The sequence below is a fragment of the Toxotes jaculatrix genome, chromosome 11, assembly GCF_017976425.1.
Source record: "Toxotes jaculatrix isolate fToxJac2 chromosome 11, fToxJac2.pri, whole genome shotgun sequence".
Taxonomy (NCBI): domain Eukaryota; kingdom Metazoa; phylum Chordata; class Actinopteri; family Toxotidae; genus Toxotes; species Toxotes jaculatrix.
The window spans coordinates 7,964,010-7,988,723 of NC_054404.1; the positions used below are offsets into that span (position 1 = coordinate 7,964,010).

At 40.8% G+C, this 24,714-nt stretch overlaps 1 protein-coding gene across 4 annotated transcripts in view; it reads right to left on the reverse strand.

Annotated features, from left to right (window-relative positions):
• Positions 1-6,823: 6,823 nt before the first annotated feature.
• Positions 6,824-24,714, reverse strand: part of ccser2a (coiled-coil serine-rich protein 2a) — a 52,371-nt gene continuing 34,480 nt past the window's right edge. For 3 of the 4 annotated variants that reach the window (XM_041049354.1, XM_041049356.1, XM_041049355.1), the window contains exons 9-10: positions 23,716-23,862; positions 6,824-12,500 (exon numbers count right to left, since the gene is read on the reverse strand). In XM_041049354.1, the coding sequence (XP_040905288.1) occupies positions 11,766-12,500; positions 23,716-23,862 (882 nt within the window). In that variant the 3' untranslated portion in view covers positions 6,824-11,765. Of the gene's footprint in view, positions 12,501-17,284; positions 17,370-23,715; positions 23,863-24,714 lie in introns of all 4 variants that reach the window. The other variant, XM_041049357.1, reaches the window with a different exon arrangement.

The window sequence follows — 24,714 nt, forward strand, 5'->3', positions numbered from 1 at the left end:
AGTAATTCAAATTTTAAAACACTTCTAATCAGTATTGCCATATTAACTATGGATCTCAGAACTACTCTTGTTAACCAAGTCACTGGTCTTGACGAATCTACAGAGAGTTATCACCCAAACCTCCAGTTCCCCTCTGCTCTGTGGACCATTGTAGTGTCTTTCAGCTCATTATTTTGGTCCCCCCCCCAGCAGCTGTTTTCAGGGAAAAGGCTCTAAAAAGCAACCTTACACAATCTGTCCAGCACCAGAACAAAGTTACAACTATAGGGTGAATATATAGTGAAGCATTCAGCATCTGAAGAGCCTGATATTTCCCTTGGCAGTTGGTAAAGGACAAAACAGAACTAAAACAAGAGTGAATATTGGACTTATATTCATCAGGTGGGAAAGAAACACAATTCCAGCTGAGTGACAATATTGGATTTGTAGACAACAGAAATTAAAGGTGATGATTTGTTATTGTTGTCTTTACAGCTTGTTTTTGCTGCACCCAAGTGGTCAAAAAACAGTTATTGTATGTTTACTGTAAGAAGCCTAATCACACATACAAACATTTCTACACATGTTGACTCATGTTAGTTTGAAGGCCAATTAGCAGCTTTTGTCAACTGCAGGATAAAAGAGGTCTTTAATCAAAACAGCAGGAGACAATTAACTGTGCTTAAAAGAGGCTACATCATCTGTGCCCCATTGCAGGAGGATCAGTCAAAAAAAAGGAAAAACAAATAAAATAAAAATAAATATCATGACAACAAGCCAAACATAAACTGATCCAAAAAGAGGAGAGCAAGCTTGTGTCATATTAACAGGGGCGCTGACTATATACTTTATACAGTGTGTTCAAAGTTTTCATTTTTCATGAGAGGTTGGCTATTTTGGTACTCCCTGCATTAGATAAGGTGTTGAGGCACATACCTACATCTCACCATCTCTCTCCTTGTTTCCAGTCAGCTCTCTGCTGTCTTCTGTTCAATAAATGCAAAACTATCCAAAAGAAGAAGAAAAACTATATACGTTGTAGGTCTCTACAGTTTTTAGAATCAGATTTAACCTTCAGAAATAAGTACAAAAGATGTTAATATGCACAGGACCTTGCCACGGGGACCTAAATATTCTATGTACACAAGGACATTTTTTTCTTCCCCCACTTTTTACTTTTTTATTTGCCAGCTTGCAAAGCCAACAGATTCCCTTGACAGAAGGCACTCAAAATGGTAGATGGATGGTCTGTAGGTCATTAAAGGTAATCACCACCTTAAAGCTCAGACTGATTAGGACAGTTATGTATAGCAATGAGCATCTGTGTGGGAATTAAAGCATCAGAGTGTGAGGGTCCTGTCCTAAAGGAGGCAGGAGTCAAACAGCTGTCAGGGGATCCAATTATGGTCATGTTTCTCTGCCATCCCACAGTGCACACTCAAATGTTGTAAGTCCCCCACCTCCCACCTCCCACCTCCCAAACCTTCCCTCTATACTCAAGTTAAGCCGTCTCGCCTGCAGCGTTTGTGAATATTTGAAAGTATTGCCGGAGGAAGAGAACGAGGCTGGCATTTCTCCTTTAAGAGAAGTGGCCGGGTACCCTGGTGGCAGAAAGTCTCTGTCTGAAAACATAACAAAAGTCAAGTACAAAAAGGCCTTGTGTGCCATTGTCACTGCTTAACTGTTTAAGTAACTCCCCTGCATGTTGTCACAGCAGCTCCAGGATTTTAAGTAACACTGACAGAAAGGTGAATGAACTGAAAATACAAACAAATCCTTAAGTAAAACATCAGCTGGCACACACAGCTCGTATTTTATTTTATTTTATCTATCTCTGTGGGGACACAGTACATTAATCAACAGTGACAATTCAGTGGATTTAAAGACTCAAGACTCAAATGTCTTTTTTTTCCCCTCACCCTGAGTTCCACCAAATGTTCACAAAAGCTGTTTACACAGGCTGAAAATTTAAACAATACAGATTTAATGTAAAACTCATGAAATTAAATGGCATTCAGTATACTTAACCGCATCTTAAGTAACCACACCTGAATGTGCAGTGAAATTTACTTGCACACTAAAGCTACCTCCCACACATTGCTGATCATAGACAGAGGGGCCTGCAACCAACAAGGAGAGTTAATGAGGAACACAGGAACCCCTAAAATATACAGACAATGTTCTATATTATTGCAGTCAAAACTGACTGAGATGCAAAATACCAGCTGTCAGCTTTGGTCTTAGCAAACATATTCTACAGCACAATCAAGTACACGATGAAACTAGTCCCCTCATTAACCCTGCTACAACACACCGGGGATTAAAATCACATACTGTACAATCACCATTACCAGTGTCCTGTTTACCTTTTATGCTCCACTCGGCAAACTGTGCACGGTCATATGAACAAAGACCCAAAGTTTTTAAAGCACCCACTTCAGAATGTGCTGCTGCAACATGCTTATCAGCCACTCAACATGACAGTCAGGTTTTCCTGCAGTTTTATTTAGCAGAGTCAACAACAAACAAAGACCACCTCGAACAACATAAAACAGAAAAAAAGGAATAAAATGCTGACCTTTAGGGGAAAAGACTAGAGGCGTAATTTCACACAGCCAATGCCTTTTACTTAATGAGAGCAGCTGTTGTTTAGGATATCATCTAATCTAAGTGGCTTACCACCTCAGTCAAACAAATTCCAGAGGGAAACCCTAGAACTGTAAAACAAAAAACAAAAAAGACCCATAATATTAGTTATGACAGTATTCCTCAGGTTTAGCCAACAACTTAAATGTAAGCAATGTACATGCACAGATAAAATCAAAATCAATCAAAAGTCTAGTTAGAGCAGCATCCAAACATGTATCAACTGTTAAATTTATAACATGTCTGACACTTGCAAATCTTGGGTGTTTGATTTAAACTGAAGAAAGTTTTGTTGTCCACTTTAAAGAACCGTGATCTAGTTAAAAGTTATTGTTTATGGGACAAATGAGGCACATAACTAGCAATGTTAGCCTGTATAACTCACATAATGAAGGCCAGGCCAGGAATGCTTACTGTCAGCCACATCCGATCCTTAAAAAAAAAAAACTTGTGACCTTGCCTTTGAGCTTTACTTTGCTGTCAGTGGGAGGGCTACACATTCAGCCCTATATCTGTCTCCAAAGCCTGAGCAAAGCAAGCAAAGTCGGAGCTGTTATCAAGCAGCTGGTAATGGCTAATATATATATATATATATATATATATATATATATATATATATATATATATATATATATTTATTTATTTATTTATTTATTTATTTATTTATTTATTTATTTATTTATTATTTTTATGTACACCGCTTATATTTGGCATGTAGGCCCATGACCTCATTACTCACAAATTTACACCAAGTTCAGTACAACAGACACCGGGGAGTGAGACAATGAGCAACATTAGATATCGACTCCAACACCAGCTACTGGATTAACTGGAATCTAATATGTTCAGGTCAGTCACAAGCTCCCATGTGGTCATTCCACTCTAAGATGTCTTGTGAAGGGACTATGGAGACTATGAAGGGAATGAAAAAACATTTTAAGCAGGAAATGAACATACAATGCAGCAGACAGACTGTGTTCATAAGGCTTGCAGTGGGTGCAGCGGCAGTAAATGGTAAGCAGCAGTTCAACAGAAGAAATGCAATTATGATATGAAAACAGCAAAGCGTGCTGTGAAATGAAGCCCACCGATTAAACTAGAAATATTTCTTCTAATGCTTAGCTGCAAATGAAGTGTGCGGATAAAATATGTATGCCACCATGGATCTCGCAAATGTCAAAAACCATGCTGAGTTTGCCATAAGTCCAATGTTACAGGGAAATAATCATGCTGTTGAGTTTTGTGCAAGAAAACAATGATATTTGCATCTCTAAAGCCAATTTACATAATCATCTTCCACTAAGTTTGCAGTGAGCCAGTGGGAAATTCCCCCGAAAACAACAACAGAAATCCAGTCAAGGGGTATATATGCCTTAAAACCAATTCAGCCCATAATACTCAAATCAATGCATTTAAGTAAATTAGCATCACGCAGGCATAGAAATGCACATGCTGAAACAACCGTTTAGAAAAATTCAACCAGTGGCCTCAAGGAAGTTAATGCACAAGTCACAAACCGACACAAACATAGCAGCAAAATAAATAAATAAATAAAATAACAAAAAATCAGGAGCCAGCAGAAGCCAAGAGATTATCAACAAACAGAGCAGCACAACAGCCAGGAGCTTCACAGCACACACCAGAGCCAAGACATCAGCTCACTCCACGGCATGCAGGTTAGTACAGCAAGCACAACCTTACCGTGATGAAGGGAAGAAGGTGATTTCGGACCCCAAGCTGCAGACGTCACAGACAGGAAACTCTGCTTCCAGTCTGGAGTGACTCTTGGAGGGCGACAGCTGCAATACTTAAAGGCCAACTGACAGAGCGCGCATCGCCAACATCTTCATTTCTCCACAAAGTCTCCAGGAACCACACGTTGGCAGGAGAGCTTGTTTATATCCAGTATCCAGGTACATGAACAGCAGAAGCAAGTGTTTACAGCAGTGTTAATAGCGTGCTCACTCTGTTTACTCAATTTGGCCACCATCATTAAAAACAGAAAAAAAAAAGGTGCGTTCGTTCTAAGTACCAGAAAGTGGAGTAGGTCACGTTACCACTTCTCCCATCTGATTGGTTAATCCTTTATTTAGTCCTGTTTGCTTCTCTCATAAATAGTTGTAAATCCTATACATTATATTTTGCTAAACAAAATAGTTTGTGTGCGTTTGTGTTGCATTGAGGTCAGTTTCAAGTTCAGCTTTTAATGTCATTTCCACACATATGTGACATACATAAAGGGAAGGAAAGTGTTGTCCCTCAGGGGCGACAGCACAACATAGAGTAGACAGCTTATTCCCTAAAGTGCAGTGGGTTGAAAGGGTTAAAGTAATGCCATGTACAGTCATTACTGTCCATACAGAGGATGTAGGCCTGTGGTATTGTCTGTGGGTAGGGCTGAGTTGCTCATGGGAGGGCCTACTTTATTTTGGCTTTTTTTTTTTTTTCTTTTTGTTTGTATTTTTGCGCTTTTCATGCGATTATCACAGAGCAGACAGCAAATGGGCGAGAGACAGATGGTGAAAACAACAAAATTCCTTCTCTGAATCAGACCAGGGATTTGGCAGTTACATTTACATTACATTTACTCATTTGGCAGATGCTTTTATCCAAAGTGACCTACAAATGACGGATAACACTCAGGCATCAGTACAGTAGGGAAAAGCATTAGTTCTAAACCTGTTCAATAAGACAAAGTGCAGGTAAATCAGGTAAAGAAATGTACAGTAAGTGTAAGTTGGGCATGTTAGGGTGTTAGAGGTGTTAGGAGAGGAAGTGCTCCCAGAAGAGAAAAGTCTTCAGGAGATTCTTGAAGACGGATACATGCTCAGTACCTTAAATCACTAGGCCATCCCAGAACTTCTTTAATTCTAATGGAGGCTTAAAACAGCTTTGAAAGATTTTCAAAAGATACTCAATATTTCAGGCTGGATTTGGAGAAAACGTGTGTAAAATGATGCATAAATCATCAACAATACTGTTATTTCATTGAATGGTGCAGACGTAAAAATCAGGTTGTGTTATGTTTCAATATTGGGCGCAGTGCAAACATCACAAAGCTTCAATGAAGAGTTGGAATGAACAGATACAGAATGTAAATGTGACAGATGCTGTTAGATAGTGTGGAAAAAGATCATTTTAATAGCAAAAGTGAGAAGAGAAAACTCGAGTAAACTAGTTAGAAATGCTTATTGCAGGGGTGTCCAAACTGTTCCACAAAGGGCTGTGTGGCTGCAGGTTTTTGTTCCAACCAAGCATCAGCACACCAGACCTGACTCATTTAATCAACTGATCTCAGTCTTCAGACAGCTGATTGGTCAAACTGTGTGCTCTTCATTGGTTGGAACAAAAACCTGCAGCCACACGGCCCTTTGTGGAACAGTTTGGACACCCCTGGCTTATTGTCATAATTTGTATAATTAAGGAGCACTAAGTTCTACAATTTTCTATGTCTTATTGATGTCACACAAGCATGTGCATGTTCCTCAATATTATCCATAAAATGACTCTACTAAGCCTGTGTTCTCTGAATAGCAACCTGCAGCACTCTAAAATTACAACAGTGAAAATCTTCAACACATATTTGACAGTTTATGATGAAAGAGCTCAGCTTCCCTTCAAGAGAAACCTTTTGCACTCCATCTCCCACATTTCCAAGTTAATGACAGTGTCACGCTACTCCTTGCGCTTGGCAGGCTGTTACCCACCCATCGTCTCTGAAGCGCGTAACCTCATTAGTTAGTGGACTATATGCAAGGTGTACAGATGCTGTATGGTTTGTAATGAATAGAGATGAGCAATGCCACTCAGTTTAATTTATTTGACAAGAAGGGAAATACCTCTGCTTCAAGGCACTTCCTGTCAGTGATAACACAGTAAAGTCAAGTCTATCTACCTATTCTTCCCACTATATGTCATATTTTCTCAAAATGAAGGTGTCCATATTCATTGTAGACACAACCCCCATATTACACCACACTCAGGCTCCTTGAAGTCGTCAGAGAAGCCTTTGATGGGCCTGAAGATTGCCTGAATTTCCTTATTTCTCCTGTAGCACTTGTGTCTGCCTTCTGAAGTTTCCTGAAATTTCAGAAAAAATAAATTACAAAATAAACAAAAAAACAACACAAGGATTCTACAGAAAAAAAGACAAGAATTTATTCTGAAAATAACAAAACATCAGAGAAAATCATTTTTGTTTCACAGTCATACTTTATTTCAACAGAAATACAACCAGTAGACAGTGAAAACCAGGAAAACAAACTGAGAATGAGGTTTCTCTTTCATCTTGTACTGAGATCAGCAGCTTTATGTTTGTGTATTTAAGTGTTGTTGAGGGTGTATAATCCAAATCAATGAACAGCACTGACTGCCAAAGTAGTACGTCTCACTGTCGGACCAGTGTTTTCACCTGTGGCCTCCGGCTGATGGCAGAGCACCGTCCTCCACCCTGATTTTTAACATTTTAACTCTGACCTACAGTAAAACATTTAAGGTAAACACACCTGAAAGATACTGGTCTAACATGCAAGCAATTGTGATGGAAGCAACATATCAAAGAAAGATAAAATGGAAGATTAGCCAAAACACCTTTGTCAGATTTTTGGTTCAACCTTTATTACTGTCTCACATTGCTCCCTAGAAAAGTATGATTAACTGCAAACAGAGACAAATTGGGAAAGAAGAATAAGAGAAATCAAACAGGTACAGTTAAACCATGTATAAGTAGCTTCTAAATCCAGTCTAATATTCATTCAGCATTAACAACTAATGTCATTTAAAGTGCTTCAGATTAGAATTTTTAAAAAGCTTTATGTGCTCTTTTTTCATTTGCATAAAAAGTCACTAAAAATATAGTGTAGCGTTCCCTCATCTTTTTGCTTCAAATAGTATTGCACAGTATTCTGAAGATAGTGCTTACCAACTGAAAGCAGCTGATACTGGAGATTATATAGCCTAGTGATAAATACAGTGACCTATGAGCAGCTACACTACAGAATGTGTTTTAACTGCTAACACTTTGAACTTGTAGGCGGAAGTTCAGCTATGATGAAAATGACAACTGTAACACTTGAAGTGGTGGATTGGAAACTGCCGTTAAAGTACATCAGTGGACCATACCGTGTCTGTAGCTGCTTGGACAATAAATATACTAAACCACAAGTCAAGTATATAAGTAGAGTTACTCCAAAAATAAACAAAGGCATATCTGCAGTTTCAAGCTCTGGATTTTACTTTCACCATCACTGGGAGCAGGTAGAGGTGGCTAAGAAACAACTGCTCCTAATGATGGTTTTCCACCTGCATCTGTTTGGCCACGAGATGTAAACACAGACATGCAGTCACTTTATGAAGCTGATATTCAAATGAGTTAGCAAAATGTAGCTTACAACATTTACTCACTCAGCAGATACGTAGCAGAATTTGCATTCGTTTGCAGCCATGTTTGTCTCCACCTGACAAATATACATCCAACATTTGTTTCACTGCTTTGCTCTCCACCAACTCCTGAGGGAAATATGTGGCTCTTTAGCTGCTAAATGCTCCACTATATTCACCACCTAGCCACTGACTTTATTTGTCTCTCTTCAGTATGGTGCTGGGCAGGTAGTGTGCAATGGGTTTACCAGAGCTTTTTCGCTGAAAAAAACTTAAACCTAAGCTAGAAGGAGCTAAAACGCTCCACAGAGCTGAGGCAAGCCATAGAGTTATGTAATAATTATGTGTGGGTTTGTCAAAGTAAAATCAAAGGTTGAAACTGTAGATATGCCTGTCTTTTTCTTTTCGCTCTAACTCTACCATATGTTTTAAATATCAGTGGATTTCCTTTGTACAAGTCAAGTAATGTATCTTAGTTAATGTGCGTCCTCACTGTATTGCAAAACATCTTCACAGAAGCATACCAAGTGATGAAATGCAGTTCTGTGCCATTCGGAGTACTAATATAGAACAACATGGGCCCTTTGGTAACTTTTTTTCCTGTTGTGTAATGCAGCTTAATAATTAGTTAGTTAGTTAAGCAAAATTAAGCAAATCAAGAGCCTGTATTAGAATTGATCCAAGTTGGTGCAGAGAGTTTTCAGTCCAGTTGTTGTTTTGTCACAGCATAGCAAGCAAGACTGATTGGCTTGACTGCCAAACTGAGCAGGGATATTGATTTGGAGATAGGGAATACAGCAGAGAGATAGAGGGATGGCACTGCCCTGCTTTCCTTGGCATGTATTTGCCTTTGGCCTGTGGGCAGACACATCTCTCTGTCTCTCTCTCTCTCTCTCTCTCTCTCTCTCTCTCTCTCTCTCTCACACACACACACTCACACTCTTCCAAGAATGAAACACTGGCTGCCAGAGGTGTCTGGAGACACACATAGATACACACAGCAGGCAACACTGATTTCCTGTTTGGCATTAATAAGCAGTGAGTGACACAGCTGAGGGGATCAGACTATTCTCTGGACAACAGAGCACACAAACAAACTATGCTATGTATTCTGTCTCCCTCTCCTCTCTTATACACACCTTCACAGTCAGACAAACATTCACAAGCAGAAAAGACTGCCAGGAACAGCTTATCTTGATCAGAGCGCCTGCACTAGTTCATCACTACATCTCTTAATCTTGTTCTTTCCTGTGGCTCCATCTTATTGTCTCTCACTGTGCATCTCTCTTATCCTCTCATCCCTCTCATCCCATCCTGTATGTATCTTTCTGTCTCTGTTTCTGTTTTCATTAAAAGAAATGAGTTTTTCTTGGATTCACAGAGCAGCGTTGACTGCTTGGATGGCTCAGCACAATGTTGAGCCATCCAACAGGTAAACATGTTTTATCAGCCACATGGATCCACACTCAGAAACACACACACACATACATACACAAGCTCCTGCCTATTTCCAGGGTAATCTAGAGACAGCCATCTTTTTTTTTTGGGCAACAGCCGACAGATGGATCAATGTGTACTTGGACCGCTTATTTTGTGAGAGCTACCGACACACTACCGACGACACTAACACACTTTTATGCACTTTAAAATTCAAAGTGTGTGTGTGTGTTGCTGAACTAGTGCAGCTACCGGGAAGTGTGAATTAATGTGTGTGCTCCTTCTGAGTTTGTGTCTCTTTGAGTTTTGTCAGAGTTCCTGTACATGTGCGTCTATGTAACTTGGGTGTCCGGATGTGTATGCTTGTGATATGTATGTGTGTGTGTGTGTCTCTCTCTCTCTCTGTCTCACTCTGTCTATACAGGGTACATTATTGGACGCAGTAGACCGGACAGTGCCAGAGGCGTACACCAAGCGGTCACGCGGCGTAACAGAGAAGAGAGCAGAGTTGCTGTCAGAAGGCCTTTTTAACACACTGCTGCTCTCCGTTAGGGGACATTTCGGAAGCGTTTGACTGCAAAAGGGCTCTGCAAAGGAGAGATAAACACAATTCTCCAAAACTCCCAGCGAAACACCTCTAAAGCCCCGAAGGCTCCCTACCTGAAAATACCGCGCTAATACCTTTGATGTTCCCAAAGAGATGTGCAAGAGAGCGAGAGGAGGAGAGAAACAGTGGGGGGAAAAAAAAAGACAACAGCTGAAACACTCAGACACACACATACACCACGCAGCAGCTTCACACATTTAATGAATCCCTGTTAGCTGATATTTCCATGTGTGGGTCATTGAAGGAGATAGTATTGGGAGGTCAGTGCGCACTGCCAAAGTTATTTAATTGACTCCATAACTCTCCTTTCTTAAATCAAGTGTCACTTTTCCCACCTGATTTTGGCTTGTAAAATATTCTTGTGTCAAGTCGTGATGTCTTAAAATGAGGCAGCCGATGTAACCAACTTTAAAATTTCACAGCACTTTTGAAACAAATATATTTGCGATGGAAACAAGTGACATTTCCTCACATTACGGGCAGATTTTGTTATGTTATGATTGTCTAATAAAGTATTCTAATACCCAGTAAGATATTCAATTAGCTTTGTTGCCTGCTGTCTGCTCTCTCATTATACTTTCTATTACTCCTCACAATTTTCTATCTAAAAATGCACAAAGTAACCCTGAAATAACAGACACTTCAGAGTGTTAGAGTACTTTGTGTGTGTTTGCGCATGGATAAGAGTGAGCCTACATTATACCTGAGCTTACTGAAGTGTGTGAGTGCTTTATTACGCTGCGCTTTCCCACAACATTATGAGAGCAAATTCCTCACATGCTTACTGCTTTCTACTAATCATATCTCTGCCACCGGCATTATATTGTTTTCTATAGGCCCATGTCTCCATCTGAGCTGCATTTATAGAGAAGGTCTTCGACCCCTTTTGCTAATATGTGCAGGGTTCAAAGTTTCACTCAGGATGTAAGTGCATTGAGCTGAACTAGAAACATGTATGCACCCACAGTGTGGAGCCGCTTTCCTCTTTGTCCCTCACCTCTCTGTTTCTCATCTCTCTATTTCACACATCCACACACACACATTTATACAAACATTTTCATTCTGGAAGTAACAGCTCCAGAGAGCTTTGACGAATTCGCTTTTCAGTCTCTAGCCCCTATTTCACTCCTACTGTTATTTTATTCTTTTTTGTTCTTTCTTTCTTCCTCATTTCTTGTTTTTGCCTCCATCTTCCCTTGGGCCTTCTATTACACAGCAAAGGTTACGTTCATGTCACCTCAATGTTTAAAACCAAACGCACCTGTGTGTCAGAGGGCACAGCTGTGTGAGGACAAGTGAACTTAGACTTTAAAATGTGGTAATAGCCAGCAGGTAGAAAACAAAAGACTAACTTCTCTAAATAGTAATAGTTTTTTGTTTTTTTTCTTTTTGAGCATGTGCAAAACTGGACATTTCTTATTCCATAAACTTCCCTCAATCTGAAAACTGTCATTTACCACTGTGGATTGTTGTGAAGATAAGATTCTGCTACATACTAGATATCGATCAATCAGTCAGGTTGGAGTTGTGGAAGCTAATTTAGAAACAATACTGTACAGCAGTCACAATACCAATATCACCGACACAGGCAGTCCCTGAATGGTCCATATGGGTTCATGAGCTCAGTGTATGTTGCTTGGCTGGGGAGAGATGGGGATGAATATCAATGTCAGAGTGATTCCACGGTTTTACGTTTTGATGGGTAGATTTAAGCTCCTCAAGGAATCTTTGGCTTGGGAAAGCATGATCGACTCAAAGGGATCAGGATCTTGGCTGACCCAGGGCCTTTGAACATCCCCTGGTCAGGCTCCTCCAGGCTGGAGTTGGTGCACCGTCGATCCCTGCAAGGGTTTGATGCTCTGTGAGGCTGGAGCAATGAAGTGCGACACAGACTTGGTGTCTGCACCTGGGGTCCGGCATTAAAGCAGGGAAGGCCTCTAGACGGAGGGGGCAGCTGCTTGGTTTGGCTGGCCAGAGGTCCTAAGGAAGACCCTAGCTTCAGAGAAGCAAAGCCAACGGTGCCCCCTGGCTTGAGCGCAGGGAGAGACACACGCTTGTGAAGGCGAGGAGGCTGCAGCATGCGAGGGCAAGTCGAACCAGAAGATCTAGGAGTGACAGAGTTCTGCAGTATCACCGCAGGGGCTCTCAACTCATGCTGCGCTGCAGACTGAGCTGCTGATGCTGGACTGTCTCTAGCAGTTACCCCCTGTGGAGCTCCAGAGCCCGGGCCATGTTGATGGGTACTGAGGAGATGACTCAGCTTGTCGGGGTCTGCTGGGCCGGACACATCTGCCATAAGGCCTTCAAGAGGACGGTCACCATCTATATGGGTTCCTTCCTCTGATCTGCTCCTTGTGAGGTCACTGTGGCCCTCGGTGGGGGGAGTTTTTACTATTCTTCCCTGGTGGAGGCGCTCGTTGAGGCAGGGGCTGAAAGGCTGTAGTATTTGAGGCTGTGGAAGAGCGGAAAGTTGTATTAATAAGATAAAAAATAAATGTGTATAAAAGAGTCACAGAGCAGTCAGTGTATAATGAGGTAGAACTCAGTTGTATTTGTCATGTTAGGAAATGGTTTTAAAAATTCCCCCTTTTTTGTGTCTTTAATCATAGAATCCAGGCTTTTGAAAATTATGCAGCTATGAAAGAAGCTTGTGAAAAAAATTCTGAATCAAAAAGCGAACTGAAAATTCAGCTTTTTTTTTTTTTTGCCTCGGTTGTTTACTCTTTAATATCCTAGCCTGTTGCCACAGCCAGTCGCTGAACTGTTCCTAGAATGGGAGAGCAAAGTCACAGAGGAAGCCCTGATTCAGCACTTAAAACAAGCAGAGGAGAATAACCTTGCCATGTGACTGGCTGGAATCTACTGGAGTCTTTGAGTCATTTTGTGATCGCTGCTGCAGAGGCGCTTCAAAACAATCAAACTGAGCTACAGTGCCTGCTGCCTGTGTGAGAACATGCTGAGCTGTTAGCCACATGAAATTCCGACCAACCATGGCGTTGTCCTCCACCGGGGGACATTCAAGGAACTGTATGCACATGAAATCATAAACACATGTACAATCTAATCCAATTCTTTGACAGCAGTGTAACAATTACTGTCTCAGTGAAGCTTATCAGGTTCCATATTTGTTGTGTTAGAGAGATGCTAATTATCCAGCATGACAACAAAACAAACTAGAATTAGTTTAGATTGTATTGTTCATGATATATCTCCACAACTCCACTTTAAAAAAACAGGAACGTAGATAATTTTCCTTACAAAAGGAACCATACAATTCCCAGAGGTTCTTTAGTGCCATAGGGTAACTTAAACCTTTTTACAACAGCTATTACCAACCACCTTTCTAGATAAGCAGCAGAATAAAAGGCCTGCAGTGCTTATTAGTCCATCCAACAACCAGCGAGAACTGAGTTGCTCAGATTATCAACTATAAGAATGCATTATACTAATGCCCTCAGTATATATAAAAAAAATACTTTATGTTAGCCAACACAGTTTGAGACCGATTCTAAGGCATGCAGATGGCATCACCATCATTTACCATCAGAAATCAGAGGACTGGCCTTTTTCTATCCATGTCCTTTGAAGAGAACTTAAAGAATCTAAATCCACCTGGAACCATCTAAAGCTACTAAAAAGCATGGACTCAGTTTTATCAGAAAAATACCCACTGTGAAAGTAAAAGGATCTCAGAGGATGTGAATATAAAGCTGTGCTGGTCAGGCAGCTCTGCCTGTTTCTACCATCAGTCATTTGTATTGTGAGTGGGAGTAGATGTCCGAGGCCACAGCTCCATCTCCTGGTCCCCTGCCACAGTGCGTCCACTATCCTGTTATAAAACCTTTGTCCTCCTCTCAAAGTCAATTTGTTGTTGCATGTTTTTCAAGCAAGGAAATGTTTTAGATTTCCAATCCAAAACTCCTAAATAAAGAATGTTTTTGTTGCTTCTTACAATGGCTTTGATTAGCCTGCCACTCCAACCACAAGCATGTTATTAAGTCTTTTATTGTTTTAGTTTTGACATATCTTTCATTTTTATCATGATTCTGCACTCCCTACTGACTCCCACAGCTTGAAACAAAATACAGAAATTACAGGTCACGTCACAGAAATAAGTCATCAAAATGAATCTGACCCCAACAAAAAGCTGAATGACATTATTAACATGATCTTATTTCCTGTTTTGTTCCTGTCTCAATCAGAACAGAACAAAACACATTGAAAGATACTAAATGCAGGCCTTTTAGCATCATTCAGTTTGATCAATGTGGTTTGTGGCAAAAATATAGACTCAAATATCCACCGTCGTAAGAAAATCGGAAATATGTGACACTTCTTAATTGCGTGGTTTGCAGTGAGTGCATATATTTATAGCTGGCCCAGCTGGAAGAAAGCTCTGTCAGTGATAGCAACACAGAGGATCTATAGGGTCACAGTCAATAATTATTTGCATCTACAGCTGTCTGCTGCAGACACTAATAATTAGCAGCAATCAGTTTCAGCTCTTCTGCCAAGAAGTAAATATCTCAGCTCTCTAATGAAAGCTATCACTTTAACAGAAAATCATAAGTCTAACCAAGAAATATGCCAATTTGAGGCACCTGGGAGATGTCAGGGCCCTCCATAACCAGCCTCATCTGCAGCCTCTCTCACCATGAAAAATGGTGTGTGATGAGAAAAGCACCGTGCAAGAATATGAATAATATGATAATAAGATATAAATAATCCCCTTTATGTCTGCCGGAAGACAATGGGACTGTAGCACATAAGGAGATGAGAGCAGCAATATGGTGGCACTCCATTTCAAAGCTAGATTAGACTTCATACTATCATTTAATGGTAGGTGGTTGTGAAAATGGCAATTTGGATTGTGTTTGAAATTAAGCTGTGGAAAGACAGTTACAGCAGAAGACGTGAGATTACTTAGATTTGTCTTCTGCTTGCTGCACTTAACTGCCTTTGAAAGTGGAGTTAGAATGAAGGTGAATGCACAGGACAGCAGTAATATGCATTCAATATCACAAGGATATTCTTAAATGTTATTCCTTTCAATGCACTTCATCAAGGTGAAGACCAGTGACCATAAAATATAGTAAAACAAATCCACACAGAGAGATTAACCAATGCATGCATAACAGTTCTTACACATATAATTCGAATAGATGGAACAAATGAAAAAGACACCAATGTAAAACAGAGAATAACTAGACCACCGTAAGAACACAAAACAATTTTCAAAATCAAATGACAAACGAAAGAGTAAACTGAATATGAAAAAGAAAGATCAAAACTAAAACAACCTTTGTGACACCAAACTCTCATTCATTAAGAAGAGCAGACCAAGAAAGAATACACACAGTCAAAACTGAAAACCCAACCCAAAGCATGCAAACGCAGACGTAGAAGGGCATGCTTCTGTCCTGCCACATGACACCAAACCACAGCTCAGAGTGCAGGAGCTGGGGTCGGTGAGGGCAGCCTGTTGACTTCATGGTAAAAGAAAGGATTACTGTACCACGCTGTGTCAGTGAAGTACTGCACTAGGTGCTCCACTCCTTGCCAAAGGCATTATGTGTGGGGGAGGCAAAGACAGAAGAAGAACACGGGAGATTCATTTTCAGATTTTTGAGTTACTGCGATGAGACAGAATTGAGATGAAGAGAGAAAAGAGTTAAAAACAGGGGCAGAGGGTGGAGAGGGATGCAGGAGAAGTTTAATGAGAGAAAAGGAGGCAGTACCAACATGTAAGACAGACACTTGTTGGGGTTAAGAAATGTAAAATCCAGCATTAACACAGCCCATACTTGAAAGGAAACGTCACACATTAGCTCAACAAACAAACCAATTTAATGCAAAATATAATTACCGCTACCTCCATTCAGAGAGACCTGAGTGAAGAGTCCAATTTCTTCTCTAATTCCAGAACTGGCAATTTCTATTTCCTTTTCTAAATACCTTGGTTACCAGCAAGAACTCTCTGCTGATTTGTTTACAGCCGGAGCTCCCAATGGGGGGTCAGAGCAATAGTGGTTTATCCAGTAAAACAAAAATACACTTGTTTTTGTCCTATCCATTGTTTCTCATCTTATATCTAAATATGACTGCGTACCACCTACATTTTGGTATGTTTCAGTGTCATTACCGCTTTGCTCCTACTCTTTTCCTCCCACTGTATAGATCTTCTTTTGATACTCTGTGCTTTTGCTTTGGCTTAATTAGAAAAACTAGTAGAAGAAAATGCACTTTGCCTGAACACTGGGTTGTACTCACATATTTGTCAAAATAGTCAAGTGCACTTGATATTGAAATAACCTGAGATACTAAAAAAAAATACACCTGTGCCACATTTTTTTTTCACTTTCCCTCTCAATACACAGCTGAGCCCCACTGGAAGAGATCAAAGGAGCACAGCGTGGGTTCTTCTTTTTGTTTGTTTCTTTCTTCATTTTTTTGCTCTTCACTCTCTCACATATGTGCACTTTCTGAAGTCTGTTTACTGTCGTTCTCTTTACCTGCCTCCCCTACTTGCTCCCTCATGAGCACAGCATAATACAAAAGCTTTGCTGTGGGACTCACTGAGACGGGTGAGGGTGTTGCGACTGCACTGTTATTATTTCTGCAGTCCCGTCTCTCTCACTGAAATCAAACCGTTTAAGTCAACTGAAAATTGTTTCAAACTTAGTTTTTATATCCAAAGCAAAGATCGTGTTATTGGTCATGTTTACCATTTGTTCCAAAACAGAAGATACAACCCCTGATAGGGGGACTATCATATCACCAATTTCCATTGCATATTGACGCAGTCATTTTATGAATGAACATCTACAAACAGTGGAGGGGGTGAATTGAGGTTTAGAAGTATAGGTATCTGCAGGTTTGAGAAAGTTGACAAAGTTTTGCTTTTTCTGAATGAACAATAAAGGGGAAGTGAAGTTTCGCTGGGCTACACGGGAAAAGGACACCAGAAAATTAATTGTTAAGGGACAAGAAGTGAGACTGCTTTTAGTAAAAACAAACAAGAAAAACTACTTTGCATGCTACTAATTTTGTTCCAGATGAATCGAAAAGTAAACATAGAGCCCAAACGGTCTTGTAACTGCTCACTGAAAATAGACTGCTCCTCACTTGCAGATATTTCAGCAGTTTTAAGGATTTTAATTGGCTATTTACAGACCCCTGGATATGCTGTGTTCAGGAAAGATGGAGAAGAGGCTGCAAAGGATGTTAGTGACTCACTCTGTCTGCGCTGGGGCATGCTGGTACGGGTCAAGCCCTGGTGCTGTGCCTGCCACGGGGACAGCAAGGGGGCGGGCAGCACACCCTATGCAGAGAAAAACACAAAGGACAAAAGGCATGACGAACAAGAAAACACACAGAAGCAAGCTCACATAGAAGAAAAAACACACTCACAGGCAGATTAACATTGTTAATAATGGAGTATGGCTATCTCAATTAACACAGCACACACCGAAACACAACATACACAGGCAAACATGCACACATATACTGACACACAGAGACTGATTCAGTCAGTGTTAAATGCGTCATTTCTTCAGGTTTGTTAACAATGTTCTACTGACTTCAAACTACAAATGTACTAAGGAGGCTAATATAGCATAACACTGTTAAGTATCCAAACCCAAACATGAATATGAAGCAAAACATTGCTTTCCACAACTTCTGCCACTATAATGAGTATATCTGCTAATTTAAACCCAGGAGATTATTTTCTCACTTTGACACGATATTACAGTATACTCCTTGTCCTATAAAACATCTGCTACCTGGAGACTTCCAGTTGTCTTTGTGTTGTTTCTCCCTGGGCCACTGTGGAAACCACTTTTCCCCCTACTGTATAATTGTTATACTTTTTACATAAATATAGAGTCAAATCCGTAATCAACCATCCCTTGTGCCTGGCCTATCATCCACTGTAGAGCACTCCATCATAGGCAGGGGCAAAAAACAAAGTGAAACTGGAAAAGGAAAATGTTTTCTCAAGTGAGTCAACAGAACCGAAAACACGGCCACACAACTTTTCCACCCATCACTTCGAAAGCCGACAGGACACGTTTTATATCACTAGTTGTGAACATGATGTATGTCTACGGATATGCTGCAGATATTTCTCTTTAGTTTCTTTAGTACATTCTTCTTAGGTTACTCAGTGAGATGAGATTTGCTGCAGTGATAGATTTGCACTTAAGGTATGATTAATTACAGAAAGTGGGAAATCCATAGGTGTTTACCCCCCTGTAGGGTAAATGCAGCATTTAACTGAAGCACAATGTGACAGCTGGAAGCAATGTTTGTGTGGCTCATGGCGGCTGGTATAGTTCAGCCCACTTTCTTTCCACGTCTGCTGTCCATATGCTCTGCCTTGTCATTTTGTCACATTATGCATTCTGCTGTGTGAACATTTTGCTTGACCAGCATCTGTAATTCTGCACACAAACATGTGCCTGAAAGAATGCAGTCCCTTCTCCTGAAACAACACCTGTCTTCAGGCAAAGCAATTCAAAGATCACTGCCCCCCATCTCTCCCAGGTGGGGGGCAGTAGGACCATCAAGTTAAGCAGACGGAGAAACTAAAACCTTTTAAAATGTTACTCCTCTCCTCAGCTGCAGAGACGACCGCCTCTCAAATTCAGCTCTAATATAGGAGGCAGAGGCCCTGAATCTGTCAGAGGGAAGAAGAAACCGAGAGAGATAAAAGACGAGAGGGGAAAGCTAGCAACTTCCCAGCAGGTCCAGCCCAGGCTATTTTAGAGCCCTCCTAGAGCGAATGCTGGAGGGAAGAGGAATGAGTTCCCCTGATCTACTCTCGTCCATGTCCTTCCTTGAACACCAACAACTGTTTCAGCAGGAGGTCTGGGCAGAAGCCTCCCGTCGAGGCTTCATTTGCAGAGAGGAAAACCTTCGGTGATGAGAACAAGAGGGTGTGTTGGAGGGCTCTCGAATGATCCTGACAGTGTCTGGCAGCTTTATTAGATCTATGCGGCAGCTTAGCCTGTCAGTTTTTTGCAGTTTTCCATCGCTGTAAAAGTGCTCCAATGAAGGCCAAACAGAGCTGCACAAGGGCAGAGAGACAGAAATTGGGAAAATATAAAAGTTTTTCATATTCCATCAATTTCATCAAAACTTCTTTCATTTCTCGCCCACCAGCACAGAGACCCTGGGTTCAATGCCTGGTAGCAGTACTTCCTGCTTGGTTCTCTCAAAGAACAAAACTGTTCATGAGTGGAAAGAAAACAAGGGCTATCTTCCTTGTTGTTGCACTCACAACTCCTACTGGTTGGTCGGGCCTGCACAGTGGGGATAGCCTAAACTACCCACGCATTACACGCTCCTGGTAAAGCTCAAGAGGTAGTGGAGGTAAGTATATAGTAGTCTAACACTCGCAGGGACAACAGTAGAGTTAGCTGTGGCAAAACTGCAGTAGAATAATCAAAGCAAAAATCTTTAAGAATAGATAAAACATATACACTGATCAGCTACATCAGTAAAACCGATTACTGGTTTTAATGTTGTGTCTGATAAGTGTACGTTCAACCTCTCAACAAACAGCGCTATTATTTATTTAAAAGTGCAAAGCCTCAAGATTTTATCAGATTTTATCAGTGTAAAGAATTTTAAGATCCCAGTGTCACAGTCCGATAAAAAAAGAACATTCAGGACAGAACTATGATTAAAAAAAAAAAGAGAATCACCTTGCATTGCTATGTTTGTGCCTCCCCCTATAAATCGGGTTTGTCATCAATTTAGACTAATTCTACTGTATAAACTCCAAAGAGCTACAATTCAGAAGAGACCAGCATCATGTGTGTGACCAAAAGTGGTAGCAATGGTATGTTCTCTTGGGACCCCTCACACAGGGAAGTGCACACTCGGGATTTGTTAAGCTACATCATCTGTGCGGAGTCCCAGAAGCAGATGGTGAAACTTGGCGAAGTAGGACAAGAATTTAAAAGTCATGTAAAAGTTGTTCTTTGTGATCTTACAGCCTTTTCATCAGACAACAACAGTATTTAGAAGAAACCATGATGCTGTGTCTCTCTCTGCTTGAATCCCCTAATCCTCCACACAGAGTGTCTCTTTGTTGCCTACAGCTAATACCTCAAGTCTGGCCACAATGTCTTACTTCACTGAGTCTGGCAATTAAATCCTCACCTGTCCAAGATGACTCTGCTGTGTGAGTGTGTATTAATGAGCGTGCATGTATAAATATGTGTGTGTGTATGTGTGTGTGTGTGAAGGTGTGTGTGCATTTGTGACGATGTGTCTGTGATACCAGGGGGCAGAGGAGAGGGGATGTGGGTGGAGAGGCAATGTCAGGATTTGAAGGGGGCAAACTTGTTCTTTCAACCTACAGCTTAACACTGATCACTAACCCTGTTCAATCCCCCTGTCTCTCGCTTCCCTGTCCTCGCTCCCTCTGTGACAGTAAATTGATCTAATTACAGCTGAGGTAAGAAGGAGAGAGGGAATGTCAAAGAAAGAATGACAGAGACAAAAAAAATACAGGGAAATAAAGACCTTGTTGAGGGATGAAAGAAAAAAGAAAGAAAGAGAAAACAGCAGAGAGAGAGAGAGAAAAGGAGCAGTAAAAAGCCATGAAGGGAGGTGTGAGAAGAGAAGAAGAGATGACGAAGGGGATGTTTAAAAGGCAGAGAGGGAGTGGGAGGGTAGCTGTAATTATCCTCTCTGTCTGCCACTGATGAAACACTGCCTATTGTGTTGCCATTGTTTCACTGCTGCCGCTCATCTGCGTGTTTGTTTATCTGGGTTATTAACAAGGTCGGCTCCCCGGTCCTCAGTCTGCTGAACTCATTGTTCAGTCATACTGAGTGTGCCCCGCACTTCAGTACAAGAGATACATGTGGCACATCCCACTCACACACACACACAAACATATGGGTCTCTCCTTCTCACACACACACGCACAGAACAAAAACACAAACAGATACACACAAACAAGGCAGCATAGTTTGCTATTGTGTTCCATCTGAAATTACTAAAATCATACTGCTCAATTTTTATTTGTTGCAAAAGGCAGAGGAGGCACCGAAAATACTCCCGCTGCTGTGATTGCTCTGGGGAGCTTTTCAAGAAGATCATTTTTCTACAAGTGACATTTAGGTAGTTTCTTATGTCACACTACATGTGCGTCTGTATGCAACAAGTGCATCCAATATTTGTCTGCACCTTGCACAGTGACAGCCCTATACTCATACCATATTATGAGACACATTTTTTCCTAAGCACACTTTTGGACTCAAAATCGGATTGTAGGCAGATTAAAAAGAGAAGCTGCAGGAGCCCAAAGCAGTTGGTTAGGATATTTTTGCCAAAGCCATCCTACGACTGTGAAGAAGTTATGAGAGAGTTAGAGATGAGCACTGATTTCCACAAACAGTGAAATTGGTTAAAGCAGCCTACAAAGCAGAAGCCTAAGAAAAAAAAGGGGAATGAGTGGCTCTTTTGAGGAGAATATATCAACTGCTTGAAGATGCTGCATGGATAATGAACTGTACACCAGAAAGTAAATGTCCTTAAATACCCATATCCAAGGGTCATAGGCCATGAGCTGACTCTTTTGTTATACTTCTAATCTGAGTTCAAAGCACAGTGAGATTTTTCTGAAGTCCAAGTTCAAGTTGTTGGCAAGACTCAACTTTGGATGTTCCAGTACCGGGGTGCACATTTTACCCTCTGGGCTTCTGATAAGGAAACTTGATATCAGCATTAAAGCTATAAACACATTATAGCTTTTGGCATTTGAGATCAAAATGATCCTTCGCTGATCCTTGCAGCTTAGCACTCAAAAATACTATCAGAGGGCAAGAGCTACTCCAGTGCACTTTAATTGTGAGAGAATTGTGAGGAATTAAAGGGGAAATAAAGAGGAAATAAAGACAATCAGACTGAATGAATGTGTGAGTGGAGAAAAAGAAAATAGTATTTGTGTGAGAACTGGCAAGGGTTAGAAAGAGAGTACTAAAGCTAGAGAGTTAAACTGAAAAAAAAAAGCACATTGAAAGATTGTGTGCAAAATACGACAGGTAAAAGTTAAGTCTTGTATGAGGAACATTGTGAACCCAAGCTTGCTGAAGGTGCTCAACCTGTCAGTGTGACGGCATGAGCTTTGATGCCATCTTAAAGCAGGAGAGACAGAGAAAGAAACATCCCTTTCTCTGTGTTATTTGTTTACTGTGCTCTCTCTTCTTGTTACCTTGTCCAAACCCGCAATGAAAAAAACTCACAGCTAACCATTTAGAGGAACTGCATCCTCGGAAAAGTTAAATGCTACTAACGTAATGTGTTTGTCCCTAAAATGCTGCAAAATACAGTGCAGGAAATAGTCTCCACTCTACTGATGAAACAGTAATTGAGATTAGGGGAAAGGAGAGTAGGGGGAGGAGGGTGACAAACTGAGAAATATCTTAAAACCTGGAGTATTCAGAAGAATGGAGAGAAAAGCACAAACTCTGTCTTGCTGTGTTTTGTGTTTTAGTGTGTTATCATTCACCAGGTACTCCTGGTCAAAGATAGATGTTCCCACCACGGAGATGATTCCCACCGAGTGCAGCCAGCCCTGCTTTGATGGTTGCCATAGCAACTGTTAAACCATATGCTCTTGTGGTAAGCAGGGACCTGCTGTAGTTATTGAGCTTGCTTGTTTTGTCCTGTATTTGTTCCTCTGTAGCCTATGTGTACTACTTTAAAATATACATCTGGCTGGATATTTCCAGCGGTGTTCAGCACCCTATTGGCTGGGCCTCATTTCTTTTATTTATTATTACAAATAAATAAGTATATACTGATAATCTCTTTGGTATCTTTTTTTTTTACTCCATTCTTTTCTCTACATAATCTCCTTATACTGCTTATATCTGCCTCTTTGTGTGTGAGTGTGCGTGTGTCACCCTTTTAGCTAAAAGCAGGTCAATTAGGGGAGTGTTTACTAGGCACCCTGCCTGTGGCACTCCTGCTACTGAATCAATACTTGGCTGCAACACAGCATTCTATTGTGGCATGATACTGAACACACCGAACACCTGCCTATCAATCTTCCATCTCTCTCTCTCTCTCTCTCTCTCTCTCTCTCTCTCTCTCTCTCTCTCTGTGTCTCTCTGTCTGCTTCCTTCCTTCCATGAATCTTTTTCTAATTTTCCTCCACCCTCCTAATGTACATCCTCTCGTTCTCCTCCACTCAAACATTAACACCAGCCTCACAATTCCCTGATCAGTGTGGGATCTGGGTTTTAAGAGTGTGAGACAGAGTAACAAGCCCACTGGCAACCTAATAAACTGTATTCTATAGAGAGTGCTGGATGTAGTCATCTAACAGTTCAGACATGGTTGGCCAGAGAGAGGCAGCAGATAAATGGGAAAAGGACTGACTAAATTACAGTAAGTGGGGTGACTCAGCAACATCTTTGGTCACCACTTTATCTGCATGTGAATGTTGAGCTATGGTGTGCGCTACTGCACAGCAAGTGCTGATATATAGTAACATCTTGGTGATTGCTGAAATAAGCTGAAACACACACATTTTATGCTTAGCCAGTTTCAGAGTTTAGATATCCTACTTTGCAAAACATAAGTTGAAAAAGAGTGCACTCCTCAGGGGTGCTGTTATTGGTGCTAACAATGTTCGGACTCACGGCATGGCTGGGCGATCTCCAGTATGTCTGGGTGGCCTTGTCATAGTGATGCTGCACCCGTTTGTCCATCTGTCTGTCGCTCTGTCGTAGTGAAGAGGGAGCCCTCTGGTGGTGGCACTGACACCTGACCTGACGTCCTTGAGCAAACTGCGAGGGAAAGAATGAATCAATCAATGAAAGAAAGCTTATAACACAATAACAGAATGTTGTATCATTTACTCTATTTTTAGCCTGGGAACCTGGGAAAGCTTGTCACTCTATAGGGAAGTCAAATCCAATGAGACACAGCAAGGGAAAGAATCCTCTAAGAATTCTTTGTTGGATTTAATATCTTGCATTTATCATCACCAGTTGCCTAAGAGTACAACCTGAGCAGGAAACAAAGCAGCATAGTTATAATTGCTTGAACAAAAAATGAGCAGTATCTTCTGCATTTGGTTGATTTAAATTCATAAATGAAACTGGTGGCATTTCAAAGATTAATTAATGTTTCCAAGCATATGCCATGAAATATTGTCTCTTCTTTCTCTACTTTTTCAGATATGACTCAAATGCGGAAGGAAACTCGGAGACAGCAGCTTATTACACAGTTTGGATTAGAACTGACAGGTATGATGGCAAAGTCAGGGAAAATCAAGCCCAGGTTGTAAATGGCTAGAATTACCTTTACATGGTAATTTAAAGATCCTGCAGTAAATTAAACTCACTGACGTTTACTTCAAGCACCTTTTCATCATTCATTTTCATTCAGTTAAAATGTTTCCTGACAAACCACTTTGACTAACTGCCTGATGTGAGTAATACATGTGATTAGTCTTTTTTGAACCCAAACTCTATCCACTAGTGAAACAGAAAATCAGAGCAACTAATGATGTGCATCAAATCATACTGTAAGTTTCTCTGTAAGAATTTTGTACTAAAGTTCACATCCTCCCTCTAATATGTGAATAAATAGCAGCAAAACTTGTATTTGGCTGCAAAGACTATGGCAGAATCCAA